General features: G+C 36.6%; 1 protein-coding gene and 1 long non-coding RNA gene across 8 annotated transcripts in view; one reads left to right on the top strand and one right to left on the bottom strand.

Moving 5' to 3' along the window:
• LOC103881959 overlaps positions 1 to 11,969 on the bottom strand; it is a 101,547-nt gene extending 89,578 nt beyond the window's left edge. The window contains exon 1 of the long non-coding RNA XR_004181917.1: positions 11,825 to 11,969. This is a non-coding gene — a long non-coding RNA (uncharacterized LOC103881959). The remainder of the gene's footprint in view (positions 1 to 11,824) is intronic.
• Positions 1 to 21,792, top strand: part of CNTN6 (contactin 6) — a 310,814-nt gene that overhangs the window by 141,883 nt on the left and 147,139 nt on the right. For all 7 annotated transcript variants that reach the window (XM_009200323.4, XM_017955285.3, XM_031662742.1 and 4 more), the window contains one exon: positions 3,946 to 4,121. In XM_009200323.4, coding sequence (XP_009198587.3) covers positions 3,946 to 4,121 — 176 coding nt within the window. The remainder of the gene's footprint in view (positions 1 to 3,945; positions 4,122 to 21,792) is intronic.

Raw genomic sequence — 21,792 nt, 5'->3', positions numbered from 1 at the left:
AGGCTGAGTCAGGGAGGGGCAGGAAGGGAAAGGAGACACCTGGATCAAAGGGTGCAAAGTGATCTTTAGACAGGAGGAATAAGTTCTGGGATTTGTTTGCACAGTAGAGGGACTATAGTTAGTGATAATGTATTGTATATTTCAAAATAGCTGGAAGAGAAGATTTTGAATGCTGTCACCACAGACAAATGATAGATTTTTGAGGTAATGAATATGCTTATTACTCTGATTTGATCATTACAAAATGTGTACATATATGAAAACATCACATTATTCCCTATAAATATGTGCCACCATTATTTGTCAATTAAAAATAAATGAAACTCAGAAAAGAAACACATGCTTTCAACAAACATACCATGTAATTCTAAAGCAAAGCCTAATTTTGAAAAACACCAACACGCACAAGCCCGCACATGCGTGCGCGCGCACACACACACACACAAAAACACACACACATTACAGAAAGACAGCCAACAAACACAGCCCACAACCATTATTCTTTTTTGTTTTTGTTTTTGTTTTTGAGACAGAGTCTTGCTCTGTCAGCCAGGCTGGAGTGCAGTGGTGCGATCTTAACTTATTGCAACCTCTGTCTCCTGGGCTCAAGCAATTCTCCTGCCTCAGCCTCTCGAGTAGTTGGGATTACAAGCGTATGCCACCATGCCCTGCTAATTTTTGTGGTTTTTTTTTTAGTAGAGACGGGGTTTCACCATTTTGGCCAGGCTGGTATTGAACTCCTGACCTCAGGTAATCAACCTGCTTTGGCCTGTCAAAGTGCTGGGATTACAGGCGTGAACCACCGTGCCTGGCCCAGCCATTATTCTTGACACAGGACTGAACCACTTAAAAGTGAAGGATGTTTCCCAACAAAGGGTCAAGGTTTTAGTTCACATCCATTATGTTTTCTGGAACTAATATGATATTAATTCAGATGCTAAAAGTAATCATTTAAAACACACTTCCTAGGTTGCATCATAGGATGACACTTGTCAATATGCAATTCTATCAGAAACGTGTGCATGACAATCATTTGAATTCATTAATACTGTTTCTCCATTGATTTAGACATATTAATTAGGACAAAGCCCACACCAGGAGTTGAACCCCTGATCTATATGCGCAGTTTAATAGTCATTGTACCGTAGTGATCAGAATGATTATGGGGATACTGTGAAAAATTCATTTGCTGCAGCTAAGCCAACAACTTTGAATTTGTGTTGAAAAAAAATTACTGAGCTTAATTAGGAGCATGTAATGATGACAGCAGTTATTTCAGTGATTGATTCCAAAATTAAAAAGAGCTGGCAAACTAAGTATGGTATATCCTATGCTTTGAAAATGATAGGGAACATGGAAGTCTAAAGATCCTGCCCTGTAAGCAAATTATCAAAAACTATATTAGAGTGCTGGCAAGGAGAATATTGGTGTCTTGAGAGAGGCCTAAAGAAAGAAAAATTTTGAAGGGTTTTATTTTTGTTTTTTGTTTGTTTTTCTTTACTTTTTTCTTACCCTAATATTGAAAACAAGGAGCAGCCTCTACAAATTCCTCTAGGAAAAAAATGATCACAGAAAATATAGGCAAATGAAATGTACTCTTTGACTGTTGTCTTTCAACTTTCAAGTGTGCAGGAAATGGCTAAATAATTTGAACGTTAACAGAGATGGTTCAAAACCTTTGATTGATTTGATATCTGATCCATCACATCACGTCTTTAACAGGGTAGTGGATTACCTAAGTTTATATTTCTTTTCTACTTTGGTAGGCATTTGTCAGATTCTCCCCCATGGGATGTTTGAAGATGCACCTGAAGAAGTCAATGACATTTGAATTAATTCTGTATTTTTAGTAGAGACGGGGTTTTGCCATGTTGCCCAGGCTGGTCCCAAACTCCTGTCCTCAAGTTATCTGCCCACCACGGCCACCCAAAATGCTGGGATTACAGGCATCTGCCCAACCTCTTTGAATTAATTCTGTAAAATGCCATTTTTTAAAAAATTAACCACTGCCACCAAAATATTTTTAATATGATTTTGGTATAAAGGGGAGAATCATAGCAAAGCTGGCATAAACTCTAAAAAACACAGTTTGGAAATTGTTTATATTCCATAGGAAAAGATCTTTCACTTGTTTTCCTAGATGACTGTGATGGGGTTTAGGACACACCACCTCAAAATATGGCATCTTGGCATTTGAGAAAATAGCAGAAGCGGGAAGATCATTCTCACCTTCCCCTCACTCTTCTTCTCTGAAGCAAGTCATAAAACCTTTATTCCAGAGGTATCCTTTCTATACCCAGAAGAAAGAAACACCCTTTTCCTCCTCAAAGACACAGAGAAACCAAGAAGAACTGGGAAAAAAAAGCCTTGCTAAGTTCCTGTCAGTTTCTTACCATTAGATCATACCCTCTTTTTACAATCATACTTCTGCAAGACTGTCTACTCTTCATCAAAACTAGCATTAAAAACACACAGGTTGGCCGGGCGCAGTGGCTCAAGCCTGTAATCCCAGCACTTTGGGAGGCCGAGACGGGTGGATCACGAGGTCAGGAGATCGAGACCATCCTCGATCTCCCTCTCTACTAAAAAAAAATGCAAAAAAACTAGCCGGGCGAGGTGGTGGGTGCCTGTAGTCCCAGATACTCGGGAGGCTGAGGCCGGAGAATGGCATGAACCCAGGAGGCGGAGCTTGCAGTGAGCTGAGATCCGGCCACTGCACTCCAGCCTGGGCGACAGAGCGAGACTCCATATCAAAAAAAAAAAAACAAAAAAAAAAAAAAAAAAAAAAAAAAAAAACAAAAAAAAACCACAGGTTTTCCTGTTTTTTAGGATTATTTTTTTCTGAAGGCTTTCATGTCATGGAATATTTATATTAAATAAAATTACATGTTTTTGTCTTATTAATCTTCCTTTCCTTTTAGAGACCTCAGCCATGAACCTAGCAATGAGTGAGAAAAGATATTTTTCTACACGTACAATTGGTTGTCATTATTCAATATTTTTAAGTGTCTATTTTAAAAAATGGTCTATGCAACTACATACAGCCTGTGCCCTAGGAATGTATCTCATTAGATATGTAAGAGTCATGCTTCACAATATTTGGAGATTTTGATGGAGTTGAAAGTTTCAAGGTAGGAAAAGTGAGTCTGGTTAGAGATAATTATCAGGTATTCATTTGTCTTAAAAATGACCAAATAAAATTTCTAAAACTAGTTAGGAATCTTTGAAAGTAAATATAACTCTAAGACCCTTCAGCTAGTTAATTCACGTACTAAAGAATTGTTGACTAATAGCTAAGTCAAGAGAATGTTTGCTTCTCAAAATAAAAACCTCTCAAACAGTATTTGCTTTGCTAAAGTATAATTTTAGTTTGGCATTTCTAAGTACAATTGAAATATTTTCAACATGATTAATTTTGCAAGTGACATACTAACAGAGGCAATCATGTTCTAAAGTAGTCAGATTATTATTGTTTTGTTTTCAGCCTTGAATTGGCATTGTAAAATTATTCTTTCCATTTTTAATATACGCTTCTTGAATTTCTATCTTTAAATCATTTTGACATTCAATTTTGTGCTACCAGTTGTGGATGTTCAGGTAAGGTATATGTTATTTGAAAAGTCGCTAAAGGAATAGGTTGGCCAGTATTATTGACTGACTGTCTAATTTTTACTTCTCATGTCAAGAGTTCTGTTTCCTCTTTGTATACATTTGGGTGAATGTAACATATACAGAGTATATCTTTCAAATAATCTAGTTACTGACATCACCGAACCCACCAAGACAGTCACCTTTGATAAAACTGGTAGGATTCCCTCCACATGTAATCATGTTTTGTTTTTTGGTGTTTTTTATAGTTTCAGGAATTAGAACTACATGTTGTTTAAGTCAAAGAGTGATTGACTCTGTATATTATAAGCATAATTTTATTTTTTTTCCTTGAAGGTGGAAGCAAAATGGCACAGACATTGATTTTACTATGAGTTATCACTACAGGTTGGATGGAGGCAGTCTTGCAATCAGTAGCCCCCACACAGATCAAGATATTGGCATGTACCAGTGCCTGGCCACCAATCTTCTGGGGACAATTCTGAGTCGGAAGGCAAAGCTCCAATTTGCATGTGAGTTTGGGGATAAATTTTGTAATCTGTGTCTCTGAAAATATAATATTCTTCTGATACACACATTTTAAAAATCTCGCTTTGCCAATAATATATTGAGAATGAATATAAATTTATGGACTTTTGACAATCTTCATTTTGTGAATCTAGATTCCTGGGTATATTAGAAACCTGCTTCTGAAAAAGAAAAAAAAAAAAAACAGAGAAAAGATCAACATTATTATATTTTGTGAATTATTTTTAGAAACATTTCTAAAAGTTCCAAACATAAATATTAATATAAAGATATATGATATAGCATTATTTTCCTTTTTCTTTTGCATTGGATATTAATGTGGAGAGCAAAGGAAGAAAAAGCTGAGGGCAGAGATGTCATCTGGGGGAGGTGGGCGTTCTCCCAAGAAAAGCGATCATGCACCCACAGTTTGATGTAGGTGGAAATAAAGTGGTTGCCAAAGGCAGGTTTTATATTAACTTTAACAATGTCCAGCTGCATCACATAAATGTCATCCAAGTAATTACCTTGGTGACATTTGGGGACATTAGCAGATGAACAATAGACATACTGCGTCTAATATCCTTTATATATAGTGTTTCCAGGGACTGAAATGTTTCATATTGGATTCAGCAAAGGCCTTGTTTGAGAGTAATTATATCTGTTGATGTGGATAAAGTAGAAGGCTTGCATTTCTCCCTTTGCACCAGCCATTATGTCCCAGAGGATCTATCCAAGGAGCCAAAAAGTGAGCTGCTATACCTGTAGGGCTCATAGAAATGTCTACACTATCTCTTACTTTGAAAAATTAATTGTTCTGAAATTTTATTAATAAATACGTGCCCAAAACTCACCTTGTGAAACTATTTTAGTCATCAGTAAACACATGAATTAATAACTGGGTCTGTTTCTCATTGCAAGTCTTATGTTCCAAAGGTTATTCTACACCAGAGATCACTTGGTCTACACAGAGTTCTCTTTATGTTGACCATTGTGAGGATGACCTTACTTCTGATTTTACACACACCACATACACATACACACATGCACACACATAAACATATATACAGATATACACACATAAATACATTGCTAAGTGTATCCAAATGTATTTGTATCTATGGAAGTAAGAAGTGAATGTGGAAGTCTATTTACCTAAATAGAAGGTGGAAAAGGGCCAGTGGCTACTTTGGGACATAGGATAAAAATATTTATAACACTTGATTTCTTCATTTCAGCTAAGACCATCACCTGGAAAAATAATAGGGAACAAAATAACATAGAAACTTATGTTATAGAAATGAAGAATTGTTCCAGACTTTGAATGATTCTGCCACAGTAATTGTTTATTTCTCTCGCTTAGGTAGGAGATGACCCTACAACATACACATGATATGAATCAGATCCCATAATCATAAATTTGACTCTTTGGTAAAGGATACTCCATATAGCATGTTTATTGGCCATACCCTTGAGTTTCTCTAGAGTTATGATTCTTTCTACTCTTGAAAACAGTTGAATGTCTACATCTCAAATTAATGCATTCTTTTATATAAGCATATTATTTCTTCTCCTTTGTTCTGTACTTTTTAACAAAAATATGTTTTAAAATGTCCTACATTATTAAATCATACCTTCTTTCTGCTTTAAAAATTTCTTGCAACTAGAAATTTCCCTAGTTAAAACTTATTTTGTCTATGCCATATCAGAGAAAGTCTCAATTAAGAAGAAATTGTATGCTTTCATTTGGCTAAATGGGACAAATCAATATTTCTGTCCTTATTAACTTTCCCATCTTATCATAAAATTTTCCATTTTGGGGCAGAAGGTGTATGACTGTTGTTCTTGAAGAGCATTTCTATTACCATTAATGCAGAAAGTAAAATGGCCTATATCCATTAACTAATCTTTCTTCTGCAAAGTTAGAGGATCTTAGGCTTTAAGAGCTTGCAAAAACAAGAATCACAACATGGTGGTGGTGTCCTGTCTCAAATATTTCTTATTGTATCCAGGGAGACATGTGCTAGAGTGTGGAAACAGAAAGAGTAAAGGGTATAAATGCAAGTCTCCAACCAAATGAAAAGTTCCTAAAGTGCATGAACTGCATCTTCATCTTCATTATAATTCCTCACAACCTCCTTCATAAATTTTTAACAATATCAATTTTGATAGACAAGGCCTTTGCTAGGATAACCACAGTAGTTAAATGCTGAGATTTTGTGAATAGAGAGGTCTGAGTTCAAATTCTTTTCGTCAAATATCTAGTAGTATGAAATTAGGTCATTTCTTAACAACATTAAGCCTCTGTTAAGAAATCTATACAATGAGAATACAGCAGTAGCGACCACATAGGACAGTGACATGGAGTCACTGAGAAAATGAATGTCAAGTCCCTGATCCATTATGGACCCTAGGGAAATGACAACTCTAATTCTTCCTTTCACTATTATTACCTCTCTCAACTTGGACAAACATCTGTATATTTCAAACCACTTGAGTTTCTTATGGAAAACTCTTCTAGTTTACATTTTAAAACTTTCTATAAGGCTAGTTTCTTGTTCTTCTGTTTTCATGTCAAATATGATACATGTGGTTTGACATATATGATTTCACTTGAATTGGACAACACCTGTAGGAGGCAGTTGCTATCATTGTTCCCATTTTACAGATTAGAAGCCTGAGGCTCACTGAGATTGGGACTTTCTTAAAGTATGTTGTTAGAGAAAAGTTGGAACTTGTGTATAGAAAAAGAAGACTTCAGACTCTAAAACTCATGCACTTCATCTTACGGTATTGAGTCCTTCTCAAACACTGACCACACACTTCATGTGGGCCTTCTTTCTTTGTTCGTTTGCTGGCACAGTAATTGTCTAAATAATAAACCGTATCTTCAGGACAGAATGGTTCAAATAAGCCTGGTAGTAGATGCTGGTGCTTCCTTGTCCACATCCACTTTTGCAAGTGATGTGCCAACCCCCAGCTAGTAACACCCGCAGATATCCCTTTTTGCATTTCATGCCCCAAACCTCTCCATGGGTTCAGGCTGAAACTACACAACAGCTGCGACACTTTAATTAGCTTCTTCATTTGCTTTTTCCTTCATCCCTCCCTGCCTTTCTCCTAAGAAGATTCCCTCAATAAATCATACGCACTTGAATCCTTGCCTCAGGCTCTGCTTCTAAGGAATCCAAAGTGAGACAGAGATTAAACATTTAATATGAGATCGCCGATCTACTTACTGATAGAAAAAAATGGGTCCAGAAGCCCCACTCCTATGAACTCTCATAGATAAGAATAAGCTATGCATCAAAATAAAAATATATCAACTCCCTTGCTTCCCGTCAGTTGGCAGTCCATTGCAAAATGTCACTTTGACCTTCGGAACAAATGGCCCTATGGACAACCTTTCAGAATATACTCTGTCCGTGGTAGAAATGCTTCAGGGACATACCTCTAGATAATTGATGGCTTTTGTTTGTCACTTTTATCCTGGTATTCAGTAATCCAAACGCACACTTTGAATTTATTTTAGACAAAGACTGTAACACTCTGCTTCATCATGAATCGTCTCATCATGAAATCATCCTGAAATGTGGCCTGTGTATAAAAACTACCTGTGGTGAAATACACTCCTAAATCAAATCTGTCTTTAACCAACTATGTAACTTACACAAGTCATTCACTTCTCTGGACTTAGCTAAAGTATATTTTGAATTATTTGATTACAAAAGTCTCTTTCCACTGTTGTCATATAATCTGTCCTTCCAAATACTCAGGTAGATCCTAATTTAAGTACCTCTTTCTTCCCCAACCCAAACTCTACCCTAAAACAAATTCAGTAGGTGTCTAGTCACCAAAGGGCTCTGTTATCATCCTGGCATTCTTGAATGATAAAACTAGTTTGACTTCTAAAATCATTTGTAGCTACTTTGAATTTCGTTTATTTCTCAAAGACTTTGCTGGTAAAGGTTGAATGTAGACCTCTTCCTTTGGTATGTATGTTAATGAATTACTCTGTACTTGTGTGTGAGAATATTACATCTGTCATTGCTGTTTAAAATGTCATCCTTGAGAAAATGAGATAGGTGTTTTGAAAGAAACCCATGATATCACTCAGATGTAATTTTTAAAGGCCCTTATAATATATAACTCTACCAATGAAAAGATAAACATTTATGATAAAAGGTAGTCATGAATGGGACTTTTTGATCCTGCACTGTTTAATGTTTAATCACAGCTAGCATTTTAAATAAGTTTGCTCCATTATTGCAGAAGGAAAGGCAGCTGGGCTGGAGCCTCCTAATTGACCCTTCATTTATTCATCCTCCAAGCAACCGGAGAACACCTAATTTATATGCATCAAGCACTACACTAGGTCCTAAAGATTAAATGGTAGATAAGAAACAGCTACTTCCTGTCTTCACAGAGCAGACAGGTGAAACCTTTAATACAATTAAAAATAAGAAGAAAAGGAAAATAAAGGAAATTGCTAACACTTACAAAGTATTATGTGGCAGGCATTGTTCCAAACTCTTTATGTAAATTAGCTCCATTGATCCTCACGATAACCCTCTGAGAGTATCGCAATCTTCACTTTCAGATAAGCAGAGATTGAGGCATAGAAGAATGAACTAGCTTCCCTAAAATCACACACAGTATGTGGCAGAGTCCGTTTTCAAATCCAGACAGAGTGGAGAGTCCATGCTCCTACCACCTACTGCACTGTCTCAAAACATCAAGTGAAGTGAGAAAGGTGAAATTAACCTATAACAGAGTGGAGCTCAAAGTGAGAAGTAGTGAAGTTTGTCTGAATTGGAGAAAAGGCAAGGGAAACCTTTCAAAGGGAATGGGCTTGCATTGAACCTTGACATGTTAGTTTGTGTTCTAGACAGAGAAAGTGGGTGAAGAAAGTACAGGTTGGAAGAACACTAAGAGGAAATGCAGTTGTGTGAACAGTCTTCAAGTATCGAAGAACATTTGGGGAGGTGGGCAAAAGAGCTGAGAACTGAAATGCAGAAAGCTAGGGATCAGAAATGACTGGTTTTCTAGGTTGAGACTGAAAACTAATTTGGAACCACTTATAGGTAGTCCTTCATATCCAAGCCTAATCTTCAAGCGATAGGATAATTTAGAGATATTATGAGATGCCAAAGAAACATGCGAAAATCCATCATAGTACAATATTCAACACTCAGTATGACATTGTGTACATGTGTTAATTTATGGTTAAATGGGTGTGCCAGTATTGCCCATTTCATATAGCGTTACTATGAGGACCAAATGTATTATGTGGAAAGCAGAGGGCAAGGGCAACTGATAGACTGGTATGAGTTGAAGATGGCGAGAGAGGCAGGGGTCTGGCCATACAACTATTAATAGGCCACGTTTTGTGTTTTACTGCTTATCCTAAGAGCGATGGAACCATCCTGAACAATGTTAAGGATGTTGAAGTCGTTTATAAAACGAAGTTTGAAGCCTGGCTCAGTGGCTCACACCAGTAATCCCAGTGCTTTGGGAGGCCGAGGTGGGCGGATCACAAATCAGGAGTTCAAGACCAGTCTGGCCAACATAGTGAAACCCCATCTCTACTAAAAATACAAAAACTTAGCCGGGTGTAGTGGTATACTCCTGTAATCCCAGCTACTCAGGAGGCTGAGGGAGGAGAATCGTGTGAACCCAGGAGGCAGAGGTTGCAGTGAGCTGAGATCGTTCTACTGCACTCTAGCCTGGGCAACAGAATGAGGCTCCATATCAAAAAAAAAAAAAAAAAAAAAAAAAGTAGTTTTAAATACCACATACTATTTCCTTAAATATGTTAGTCTGCCTTGTTTTGATACTATTAATATTATTAAAACCATAGTACACATACTTAGGGGACATCCCAAACCTCAGATTTATAATAACTTATATGATGGAGTTAAAGAATTCTTGCAGCACATCACAGGATTGATTTTAAATGGTTCAAGGTTAAAATGCAGTAAGAATGCATTTTAAAGGGCTATAAACATGTAGGCATTTACAATCATCATAATTTTTTTCCAGAGGAATGCAAAGGGTTTTACACCTGCCATGCCATTCATCTTTATTCTATACCTGTAAGCTATTCTTAACCATGTTTTACAGGTGAAGACATTAAAAGGCAGGACAACTATGTTACTTGCCCAAGGTCAACTAACCTACAGCAGACCCAGAATTTCTAACATCTTGAAACAACTTTTTAAATATATATTTATTTTGTAGACAGGGGAAGTAAATCAGAATTCTCATGAATTTAATGCCATATTCAAAGAAAAACAAAGAAAGGTAAAGTCGTAACATAAAGGTCTTTGACTCCTTACAGAAGGATTCTAAGATGTTTGTGTATTTAAAGGTGGTATATATTTTTATTTCTATCTTTCGGCTAGGGTCTTATAAGCAGAAACAAAACGCCTCACATTTAGAAATAAATGTTAAGAGTTTCCAAATGTCTTTAAAATTCTTTCATATATAAGAAATGTAAAAGCAGTTATACATGATCCCGATGATACGGTGATAAAGTGCATTTATATCAGAAAAAGAAATTAAGACCCAGGACAGGAAGCTTTAAAAATAACACTTAAAAATGCATTTGGAAATTGTAAAGTCTCTGATAATTGTGAAGTGTGTATTAAGTGGGTAATGCATACCTAATTATAAATGAAAATGCTAAATGGTTTTAACTTTTTTTCTACATCAGAAAAGGACTAGCTGAACAAAAATCATGAAGAAATATTTTTTCTTTAATTTCTTAAATTAATAAAGTTGGTAAATTAGTATTGATTTTTTCAGTATCATTTTCAAATAACATAAACAATGTTACAACGGATTTAATATTCTCAATTTGTCTTAATGAAATCACAGCATAAACATGAATTGGTATCATATCAAGGAGAAAACTTTGTCTTTGCTTTTAAAAATAATTCAGATCTTAAACAAATAGACTGTAAGCAGTTGCATGGTTAAATCATAGCAAGCCACTGTTATATTTATATTTAAAATCAACAGGGAAGCAGATTATTCAATGCTTTAGCCTCATTTTTTCCACACTATCGCTGCTGGAAATCTATTTATGTATCTTATCAGAAATGGTACTTTTTCAAAATTCAGGCCTTCTCCCACTGCCTACTTCTACTTATATTCAGCAGGAGCTAGTCTTTTTAGTTCATTTGAATAAAATTGCACAGGCTAAGAGTTGGGATGGGAGAGGAAAATATCAGAAAGTAAGGGATCCATTCTATCAAAACTGGGAGTTTCTGATTTACAAAACTGAGACAGATGCACAAGCTGAAATGCTTGTGTATTACTCTTATGTTATTTGACAAATGGTTTCAAGGAATTTATGAACATAGCATGTAAAGATTTTGTTTCTAAGATTTATAAGATTGGTTCAAATTACAGTGACAGTTTTTGCATTAAAGGATAAGGCAAATATTTCTGTTGCTTATTTATATATAAATAAATATATAATACAAAGAGCATTTATAAGTAATAATTTATATATAATTATCTGAATATACATCCAACATTGTCTACAAAGTACATCAGATTCAGCTGTTTAAACAGTAAATACAGGACAGAAGAAGGCAGGTAAGAGGCAAGACTAGCTTGCAGCTCCTGCCGGGAGGAACAGAGCAGCATGTGGAGACTCACATCACGAACGTTTGCCCCCGAAACTACCCCAGGAACATACCAGGAAAGCTGACAGAATCCACAAACCCTTTGAAAGAACTTGATCACTGCTGCAGGCTCCCTGAGATGCAGAGAAACTTTGAATCTGCTTGCTTCCTCAACAGGGAGGCTGGTGGTCTGGGGCAGGTTCTCAACCCTGGTCACTAGCTGCCTGGAAATAGACTCAGTGCTGTTGGGGGCGGGTGGGGCATGGTGGGAGTGAGACTGGCCTTTAGGACTCAGGCTGTGTGTGGGTGGGGTGAGGCCTGTGACTGCCAGTTTTCCTCACTTCCCTAGTGAATTGTATGACTCAGCAGAGGCAGCCCTAACTCCATCACACTGGGAAATGTACCCCCATCCCTCACAGCAGCTGCAGCAAGCCTCACCCAAGGAGAGGCTGAGCTCAGACACACCTTATCCCTATCCTCATCTGGTGGTCTTTTTCTATGTGTCCTGGTAGCCAAAGACAACAATCACAATCTCTTGAAAGCTCTATCGCCCTGCCCACCACCTGAGAAAACTGAATACTTAACAAAATGTCCCTAGGGCATGTTTGCATCCTCCCTATAGGACCACAGCTGATGCACTCTTGAAAGTGCCATCTCTTTCAAACAACACAAAACACAAAACAGCACTAAACAAAAACACAACCAAGGACCCTCACAGAGTTCACTTCACTCCCTTACTACCTCCACCAGAGCAGGTGGTGGTATCCACAGGTGCAAGACCTAAAGATGGAGCACATTACAGGACTCTGCAGACACTCCCCAGTACCAACCAGAGCCTGGTAACTCCACTGGGTGCTAGATCCAGAAGAGCAAAGCAATCACTACAGTTCAGCTCTCAGGAGGCCCCATTCCCAGGGGAAGGGGGAGAACCCCAAATAAAGGGAGCACCCCATGGGACAAAAGAATCTGAACAGCAGCCCTTGAATCCCAGATCTTACCTCTGACATAATGTACCCAAATGAGAAGAAATCAGAAAGACAATTCTCGTAATATGACAAAATAAGGTTCTTCAACACCCCCAAGAGATTATGCCAGCTTACCTGCAACAGATCCAAACCAAGATGAAACTTCTGAATTACCAGGAAAATAATTCAGAAGGTTAATTATTAAGTTAATCAAGAAGTCTCCAGAGGCCAGGCACAGTGGCTCATACCTGTAATCCCAGCACTCCGGGAGGCTGAGGCAGGTGGATCATGAGGTCAGAAGATCAAGACCAGCCTGGCTAACATGATGAAACCCTGTCTCTACTAAAAAATACAAAAAATTAGCCGGGCGTGGTGGCAGGCGCACGTAGCCCCAGCTACTCAGGAGTCTGAGATAGGAGAATGGCATGAATCCGGGAGGCAGAGCTTGCAGTGAGCTGAGATCACGCCACTACTGCACTCCAACCTGAGTGACAGTGCGAGACTCTGTCTCAAAAAAAAAAAAAAAAAAAGAAAAAAAAGAAAAAAAGAAAGGGAAAAGAAGTCACCAGAGAAAGGTGAAGTCCAACTTAAAGAAATTAAAAACATGATACAGGAAATGAAAGGAAAATTCTTCAGTGAAATAGTGTAAATAAAAAACAATCTCAAGTTCTGGAAATCAAGGACACAGATAAATGTAAAATGCACTGGAAAGTCTAAGCAATAGAATGAAACAAGCAGAAGAAAGAACTTCGGAGCTCTAAGACAAGCCTTTCAAATTAACCCAGTCCATCAAAGTCAAAACAATAATAATAATAATTAAAAAATAAATAAACAAAGCCTCCGAGAAGATTGGGACTACGTTAAATATCTAAACCTAAGAATAATTGGTGTTCCTGAGGAAGAAGAGAAATCTAACAATTTGGAAAATATATTTGAGAAAATAATCCAGGAAAACTTACCCAGCTTTGCTAGAGATCTAGACATCCAAATACGAGAAGCTCAAAGAACATATGGGAAATTCTTCACAAAAAGATAATCACCTAGGCGCATAGTCATGAGGTTATCTAAAGTTGAGACAAAGGAAAGACTCTTAATAGCTATGAGACAAAAGCATCAGGTAACCTATAAAGGAAAACATATCAGATTAACAGAAGATTTCTCACCAGGAATCCTACAAGCTAAAAGGGATTGGGGTTCTATTTTTAGCCTCCTTAAACAAAACAACTATTAGCCAAGAATTTTGTATCCAGTTAAAGTAAGTTTCATAAATGAAGGAAAGACAGTCTTTTCCAGACAAATAAATGCTGGGAGAATTTGCCACTACCAAGGCAGCACAACAAGAATTGCTAAAAGGAGCTCTAAATCTTGAAACAAGTCTTCAAAATACAGCAAAATAGAACCTCCTTGAAGCATAAATCTCACAGAATCTATATAACAATAACACAATGAAAACAAACAAACAAACAATCAGAAAAACCACAAGGTATTCAGGCAGCAAATAGCATGGTGAATAGAATAGTACCTAACATCTCAATACTAACATTGAAAGTAAATGGCCTAAATGCTCCACTTAAAAGATACAGAATGGCAGAATAAATGAGAATTCACCAATCAAGTTTCTGCTGTCTTCAGGAGACTCAACTAACATGGAAGAACTCAAATATACTTACAGTAAAGGGGTGGAAGAAGATATTCCATGCAAGCGGACACCAAAAGCAAGCAGTAGTAACTATTCTTACATCAGAGAAAACATACTTTAAAGCAACAGCAGTTTAAAGAAACAAAGAGGGACATTATATAATGATAAAAGGATTAGTCCAACAGGAAAATATCACAATTATAAATACATATGCACCTACACTTGTGCTCCCAAATTTATAAAGCAATTACTACTAGACCTAAGAAATGAGATAGATGGCAACACAATAATAGTGGAGGACTTTAATATTCCATTGACAGCACTAGACAAGTCATCAAGACAGAAAGTCAACAAAGAAACAATGGACATAAACTATATTCTAGAACAAATGAACTTAACAGATATTTACAGAAAATTCTATCCAACAACTGCAGAATATACATTCCATTCATGGGCACATGGAACATTCTCCAAGATAGATCATATGATAGACCACAAAACAAGTCTCAGTAAATTGAAGAAAATCAAAATTATATCAAGTAGTCTCTCAGACCACAGTGAAATAAAATTGGAAATCAACTCCAAAAGGATCCCTCAAAACCAGGCAAATACATGGAAATTAAACAATCTGCTCCCGAATAATCAAACAAAAAGTTGGCTCTTTGAAAAGATAAATAAAATTGATAGACTGTTAGTGAGATTAACCAAAAAAAAGAAGAGAGAAGATCCAAATAAGCTCTATTAGAAATCAAACGGGAGATATTTCAACTGATACCACAGAAATACAAAAGATTATTGAAGGCTGCTATGAACACCTTCACACGCATAAACTAGAAAACCTAGAGGAGATGGATAAATTCCTGGAAATATACAACTTTCCTAGATTAATCCAGTAAGATGTACAACTGGAAAAAGATAGGGATGCCCACTTTCACTCCTTTTATTCAACATAATACTGGAAGTCCTAGTCAGAGCATTCAGACAAGAGAAAGAAATAAAGGGCATCCAAATTGGTAAAGAGGAAGTCAAACTGTCTCTGTTTGCTGATGTTATGATTGTATACCTAAAAAACCCTAAAATTCATCCAAAAAGCTCCTGGAACTGGTAAATGAATTCACCAAAGTTTCCAGATACAAAATTAAAGTACACAAATCAGTAGCTCTGCTATCTACCAACAGTGACCAAGCTGAAAATCAAATCAAGAACTCCACCTCTTTCACAATAGCTGCAAAAACAAACAAACAAACAAACAATCAGGAATATACCTAACCAAGGATGTGAAAGACCTCTACAAGGAAAACTACAAAACACTGCTGAAAGAAACCATAGACAAAACAAACAAATGGAAACACATCCCATGCTCATGGATGGGGAGAATCGATATTGTGAAAATGACCACACTGCCAAAAGCAATCTACAAAGTCAGTGCAATTCCCATCAAGATAGCACCATCATTCTTTTCAGAACTAGCAAAAACAATCCTAAAATTCATATGGAACCAAAAAAGAGCCCACATAGCCAAAGCAAGACTAAGCAAAAAGAACAAATCTGGAGGCATCACATTACTTGACTTCACCCTTTTCTCTGAGGCCATAGTCACCAAAACAACATGGTACTGGTATAAAAATAGGCACATGGACCAATGGAACAGAATGAAGAACCCAGAAATAAAGCCAAAAACTTACGGTCAACTGATCTTCAACAAAGCAAACAAAAACATACAGTGTGGAAAGGACACCCTATTCAACAAATGGTGCTGGGATAATTGGAAAGTCCCATGTAGAAGAATGAAACTGGATCCTCATCTCTCACCTTACACAAAAATCAACTCAAGATGGATCAAAGACTTAAACATAAGACCTGAAACCATAAAGATAATAGAAAATAACATTGGAACAACGCTTCTAGACATTGACTTAGGCAAAGATTTCATGACCAAGAACACAAACCAAACACAACAAAAACAAAGATAAATAGATGGGACTTAATTAAACTAAAAAGCTTCTGCACAGCAAAAGAAATAATCATCAGAGTTTACAAACAACCCACAGAGTGGGAGAAAATCTTCACAATCTATTTATCCAACGAATAACTGATATCCAGAATCTACAAGGAACTAAAATCACCAAGAAAAAAACAAACCATTCCATTAAAAAGTGGACTAAGGAAATGAATAGACAATTCTCAAAAGAAGGTATACAAATGGCAAACAAGCACAAATGGGAAAATACTTAACATTGCCAATTATAAGGAAAATGTAAATCAAAACCACAATGCAATACAACCTCCCTCCTGCAAGAATTGCCATAATCAAAAAATCAAAAAATAATAGACATTGGCATGGATGTATTGAAAAAGGATCCATGGTGGGAATGTAAACTAGTACAATCACTATGGAAAACAGTGTGGAGATTCCTTAAAGGACTAAAAGTAGATCTACCATTTGATCCAGCAATCCCACTACTTGTTATCTACCCAGAGGAAAACAAGTTATTATACCAAAAAAAAAAAAAACAAAAAAAACAACAACAAAAAAACTTTCACACACTTGTTTATAGCAGCACAATTTACAATAGCAAAAATATCAAACCAGTCCAAATGCCCATCAATAACAAGTGGATAAAGAAAATGTGGTATATATAGCATGGAATACTACTCAGCCATAAAAAGGAATGAAATAATGGCATTCACAGCAACCTAGATGGAATTGGAGACTATTATTGTAAGTGAAGTAACTCAGGAATGGAAAATCAAACATCATATGTTCTTATTCATATGTGGGAGCTAAGCTATGTGTACACAAAGCATAAGAATGATACATTGGCTTTTGGGGATTGGGAGAAAGGGTGGGGGGTGGTGAGGGATAAAAGACTACATATTGGGTACAGTGTACATGACTCAGTTGATGGGTGCACCAAAATCTCAGAAATCACCACTAAAAAGCTTATTCATGTAACCAAACACCACCTGTTCCCCAAAAACCTATTGAAATAAAAAAAGGAAAATAAATAAATAAATAACATTATTGGAACAACAAGAAAACCAAAAACAAATAAACAGCAAATACAAATAATAAAGAGTTTTGATGGAAATCCACTGAAATGTTAATTATGTTTTAAAGCAGGAGTATCCAATCTTTTGGTTTGCCTGGGCTACAGTGGAAGAAGAATTGTCTTGGGCCACATATAAAATAAACTAATTCTAATAATAGCTGATAAACTAAAAAGAAAATTGCAAACAAATCTCATAACATTTTAAGAAAGTTTACGAATTTTTGTTGGGACACATTCAAAGTCATCCCAGGTTGCATGCAGCCTAAGGGGCTGTAGGTTGGACAAGATTATTTTAAGGTATTAATTTATGCCCTTCTTTTCCCTAGAAGTATAATATATACAGAAAAGTACAAAAAAAGATGAGCAGATAGATCAATGAAGTATTACTAAGCCAGATCCAGAAACAGATATTACCAACACCCCCAGAAGGTCCACCCATTATGTCCCTTTCTAGTTACGACTTCCTCCTTCTGCCTCAAAGATAAGCCATATCTCAATTTGTGAATGTGTAATTATTATTGCTTTTTAAACTTTATATGAATGAAACCATGCAGCATATAATATATTTCTTCAAGTCTCAATTATTAGCCAACTATGTTTCTGAGATCCATTTATATTGTTGTAGGTGGCTGTAGTTCATTTTTCTCATCACATATAATATTTTATTGTATGAATATAATACAGTTTGTGTGGAACTCTTACTATTATTAGAAATTTGCATCATTTCTAAGTGCATTCTTCTATGATTATTCTTGCACATATCTTTTGGTAGATCTGTGTAAATGTTTCTCTGTTGTATACCAGAAAGCAGAATTATAGGGCAATTGGGCATGTATAGGACAATTTTAAAAGATAACACCAAATTGTTGTCTATAGTGGTTTTATTAATTTGTACTCTTTCCAGTAATGTTTTTTTCTATATTCTTGACAATACTTGATATGATTAGTCTTTTAAAAAATGTTAGCCTTTTGGGGGGGCCATAGTAAAAAGTATCTCATTTTGGTTTAGCTTCTGTTTCTTGATCACTAATGAAATTGAGCACCTTTTTTTAAAAATATATATATTGGCTATTTGGAAATCTCCCTCCCTCCCTTTGGTTTCTAGCAATGACTTAATTCATTTTTCCATATTTGAATTGAGTTGTCTTTGTTTTCATTAGTGATTGATTCTAGAGAAGAGTACATTATTGCTTTCATGCGCAGGAAACCAATTCTACTGTGTTGCTTGCCTTTTCACTCTCTTAATCATGTCTTTTTTTTTTTTTTTTTTTTTTTTTGAGGCGGAGTCTCGCTCTGTCGCCCAGGCTGGAGTGCAGTGGCCGGATCTCAGCTCACTGCAAGCTCCGCCTCCCGGTTTACGCCATTCTCCTGCCTCAGCCTCCCGAGTAGCTGGGACTACAGGCGCCCGCCACCTCGCCCGGCTAGTTTTTTGTATTTTTTAGTAGAGACGGGGTTTCCCCGTGTTAGCCAGGATGGTCTCGATCTCCTGACCTCGTGATCCACCCGTCTCGGCCTCCCAAAGTGCTGGGATTACAGGCCTGAGCCACCGCGCCCGGCCTTAATCATGTCTTTTGATAAACAAAAAAATTTAAATTTAACACAGTTCAATCTATTTGTCTTTTTCTTTTTAAGATGATTTTTGTTAAAAGTTTAAGAACTATTTTCCTGTCTTGAGGTCATAAGTACATTTTCCTATATTATCTTCTATAGTGTATTTTGTCCTGCGTATTTAAAATTATGATGCACCTGAATTTTGTATATTTATTCATTTATTTGCATTGTATAAAATTGGTTCAATATACATTTTTTTCTATAGGGGTCCAATTGAGCCAGACCGTATATGAATGATACAATCCTTTCTTTGCTGTTCTACAGTGTCATCTCTAAAGGGAATTAAGTCTGCATGCCTGCTTGAGCCTGCTTTTGACCTCTTTTTTCTCTCTTCCTTTGTTGTATTTGTCTTGCTTGTGTAAATGCCATATTCTAGTAATTACTGCAGTCTTACAAAAAGTCTTAATATCTGGTAGCTATTAAAATAGACTTTAAAAAAAAAAAAAGAGGCTTGAATTGTAAGTGAAACCCAAAGAGAATAAAATCCAAAGAGAACCAGAGGAGCATAAAAATTCATGCCATAAGATCCAATCCATTATGAAAATTGAGCTTTAAAAAGCTTTAGAATTAGTGACCAAGGCAAAGAGGGGTACATATCTTTCATGGGTTAAAAATAAAACAACTGTTTCTATGAGTATAATCATGCACTCTGAGTGTAAAAAGCCTGAGGGAAGCTTCTCCTGTGAACCTGCATCAAGATTAGTGGGTGATTCAGTGGATTACAGTCCCCTCACAGACATGCAATGCTGGCTTTCTTATGGCGGCTTCCTATAGCATATCTCAAAAATCATAGCTACCATGTATTAGGTATTTAGCGAGCCTTTTACATAATATTTGTTAGAAAACTTCCGAAACTGTGTGCCCGGTTTACTACCACTATAGCCAATGTCACCAGACATCTCACTATTCTCTGACTGTAGCTGTTACAACAGCATCAATAGGTTCTCTAAAATGCAGACAATAGAAAGGAGTTGCTAAATTTGTCAAACTTTAAGTGAATGTAATGCTTATTTTTTTGGTATGTTAGGTTGCTCTTCTTGGTGGAAGACTCACAACCTGTAACTGACTCCAGAGCTTCTGCTTACCAATTTCAGAAAACTAGGTTTAGAGTATTTCCTTTGAGCATTCCTTCATGTGCTTTTATGAGGCAAAGTCTCCTTCCCTGTTTCCAAGATGGATACTTTGGAAAGGTAACATGTTCTAGTTCTCAAATTGATGTCAGTACACTCATGTTACTTTCTTCTCTATTTTTGTAGCAGTGAGGGAATAATGGGAATTTATACAAATAAAGCACATGAGTATTTCAAGTTCTGTGATGTTGAACACATTCTCTATGATGTATGCTTTAGTTGTATCTTCCTCAAAGTAAGTACCAACCTTCCTACAGTTATTTCTAATTAAACAGCATAATCTAGTTTAATCCTCAAAACTATCAAGTAAAATAGAAGCTACTATTATAATTTCAATTTTATATATAAGGAAAATTAAGTTCAGAGAAGTGAAGTAATGTGCCCAAGGACATCAAGAAATAGTGAAGTTGGGCCTGTAATCTCAGCACTTTAGGAGGCCAAGGTGGGTGGATCACCTGGGGTCAGCAGTTCGAGACTAGGCTGGCCAACATGGTGAAATTCTGTCTCCACTAAAAATACCAAAATTAGCCAGGCGTGGTGGTGGGCGCCTGTAATCCAGCACTTGGGAGGCTGATGCAGGAGAATCACTTGAACCCAAGAGGCGGAGGTTGCAGTGAGCCAAGATCGCACCATTGCACTCCAGCCTGGGCGACATGAGCGAAACTCCATTGCACTCCAGCCTGGACAACAAGAGCGAAACTCCATCTCAAAAAAAAGAATAAATAAATAGTGAAGCTGGGATTTGATGCCAGATATTCTGACATTTTAACCACTTCCTTAATCATTCAACTAATGCTTATCAAATTTTAATGTGTACAGGAATTACTTGGAGATCTTATTAAATGCAAATTCTAATTCAGTAAGTCTAAACTGGGGCCCAATATTCTACATTTTTAACAAGATCACAGGTAACACTGATGGTGCTGCCCTGGACAGATATCAGATGGTGGGTAGCAAACAGTCTCAAAGTGAACCTTAGGTCAATGTCTAAAGACAATCAAATAGCAGCATTACCATAGGGTCAACACAAGGTGATAGAAAGAATAGCTCTATTATGATGTAAACAAATCTTAGGCGGAAAAACAATTGGTGATTGGTATTTCCCACCACTAAGATGGTCATTCAACTATCCATTTATGCATCCAAACAATGCATGTTTGTTAAGCACCTACCATATGTGTCAAACACAGGTGCAAGCAGTAAGCAAAATAAGATCTATTTTCTGTATTTGTGCATTTGCCCAAGTATAAATGCAGACTTGCTTTTTAAAAAAGGAATTATATGCATGTCATTGGAATAAAACACCAGGAAAAAAATGTGCTTGAGCATTAACCAAAGCAATAGGTTTTCAAACTGTATTTCCTTGCCAGAAATACTATCCTCCTAGGCAATGTTTCTACTCATGACAGAAAATGCAAATAAGGAAGAGTCTACATCTATAGACGTGATTTAACAAGTCAATTGCAGGTGTTTTTCCTTCTTTTTGAGAATTGTGCGGTTGAGAGATCTACTTTCACATACATATTAATGAGTTGTTTTGCATAAATCAATTCTATTTTTATGAATGGAGATTATATAACCCTCCTGTAATTCTTCCAGAAATCCCATCCAAACAAGCTACTAGAGTTCTTCTTACTAGGGTAT

This window comes from Papio anubis, chromosome 2 (assembly GCF_008728515.1).
Source record: "Papio anubis isolate 15944 chromosome 2, Panubis1.0, whole genome shotgun sequence".
NCBI lineage: Eukaryota > Metazoa > Chordata > Mammalia > Primates > Cercopithecidae > Papio > Papio anubis.
The sequence above is the reverse complement of the archived record's forward strand: the minus strand, read 5'-3'. Positions and strand labels throughout refer to the sequence as shown.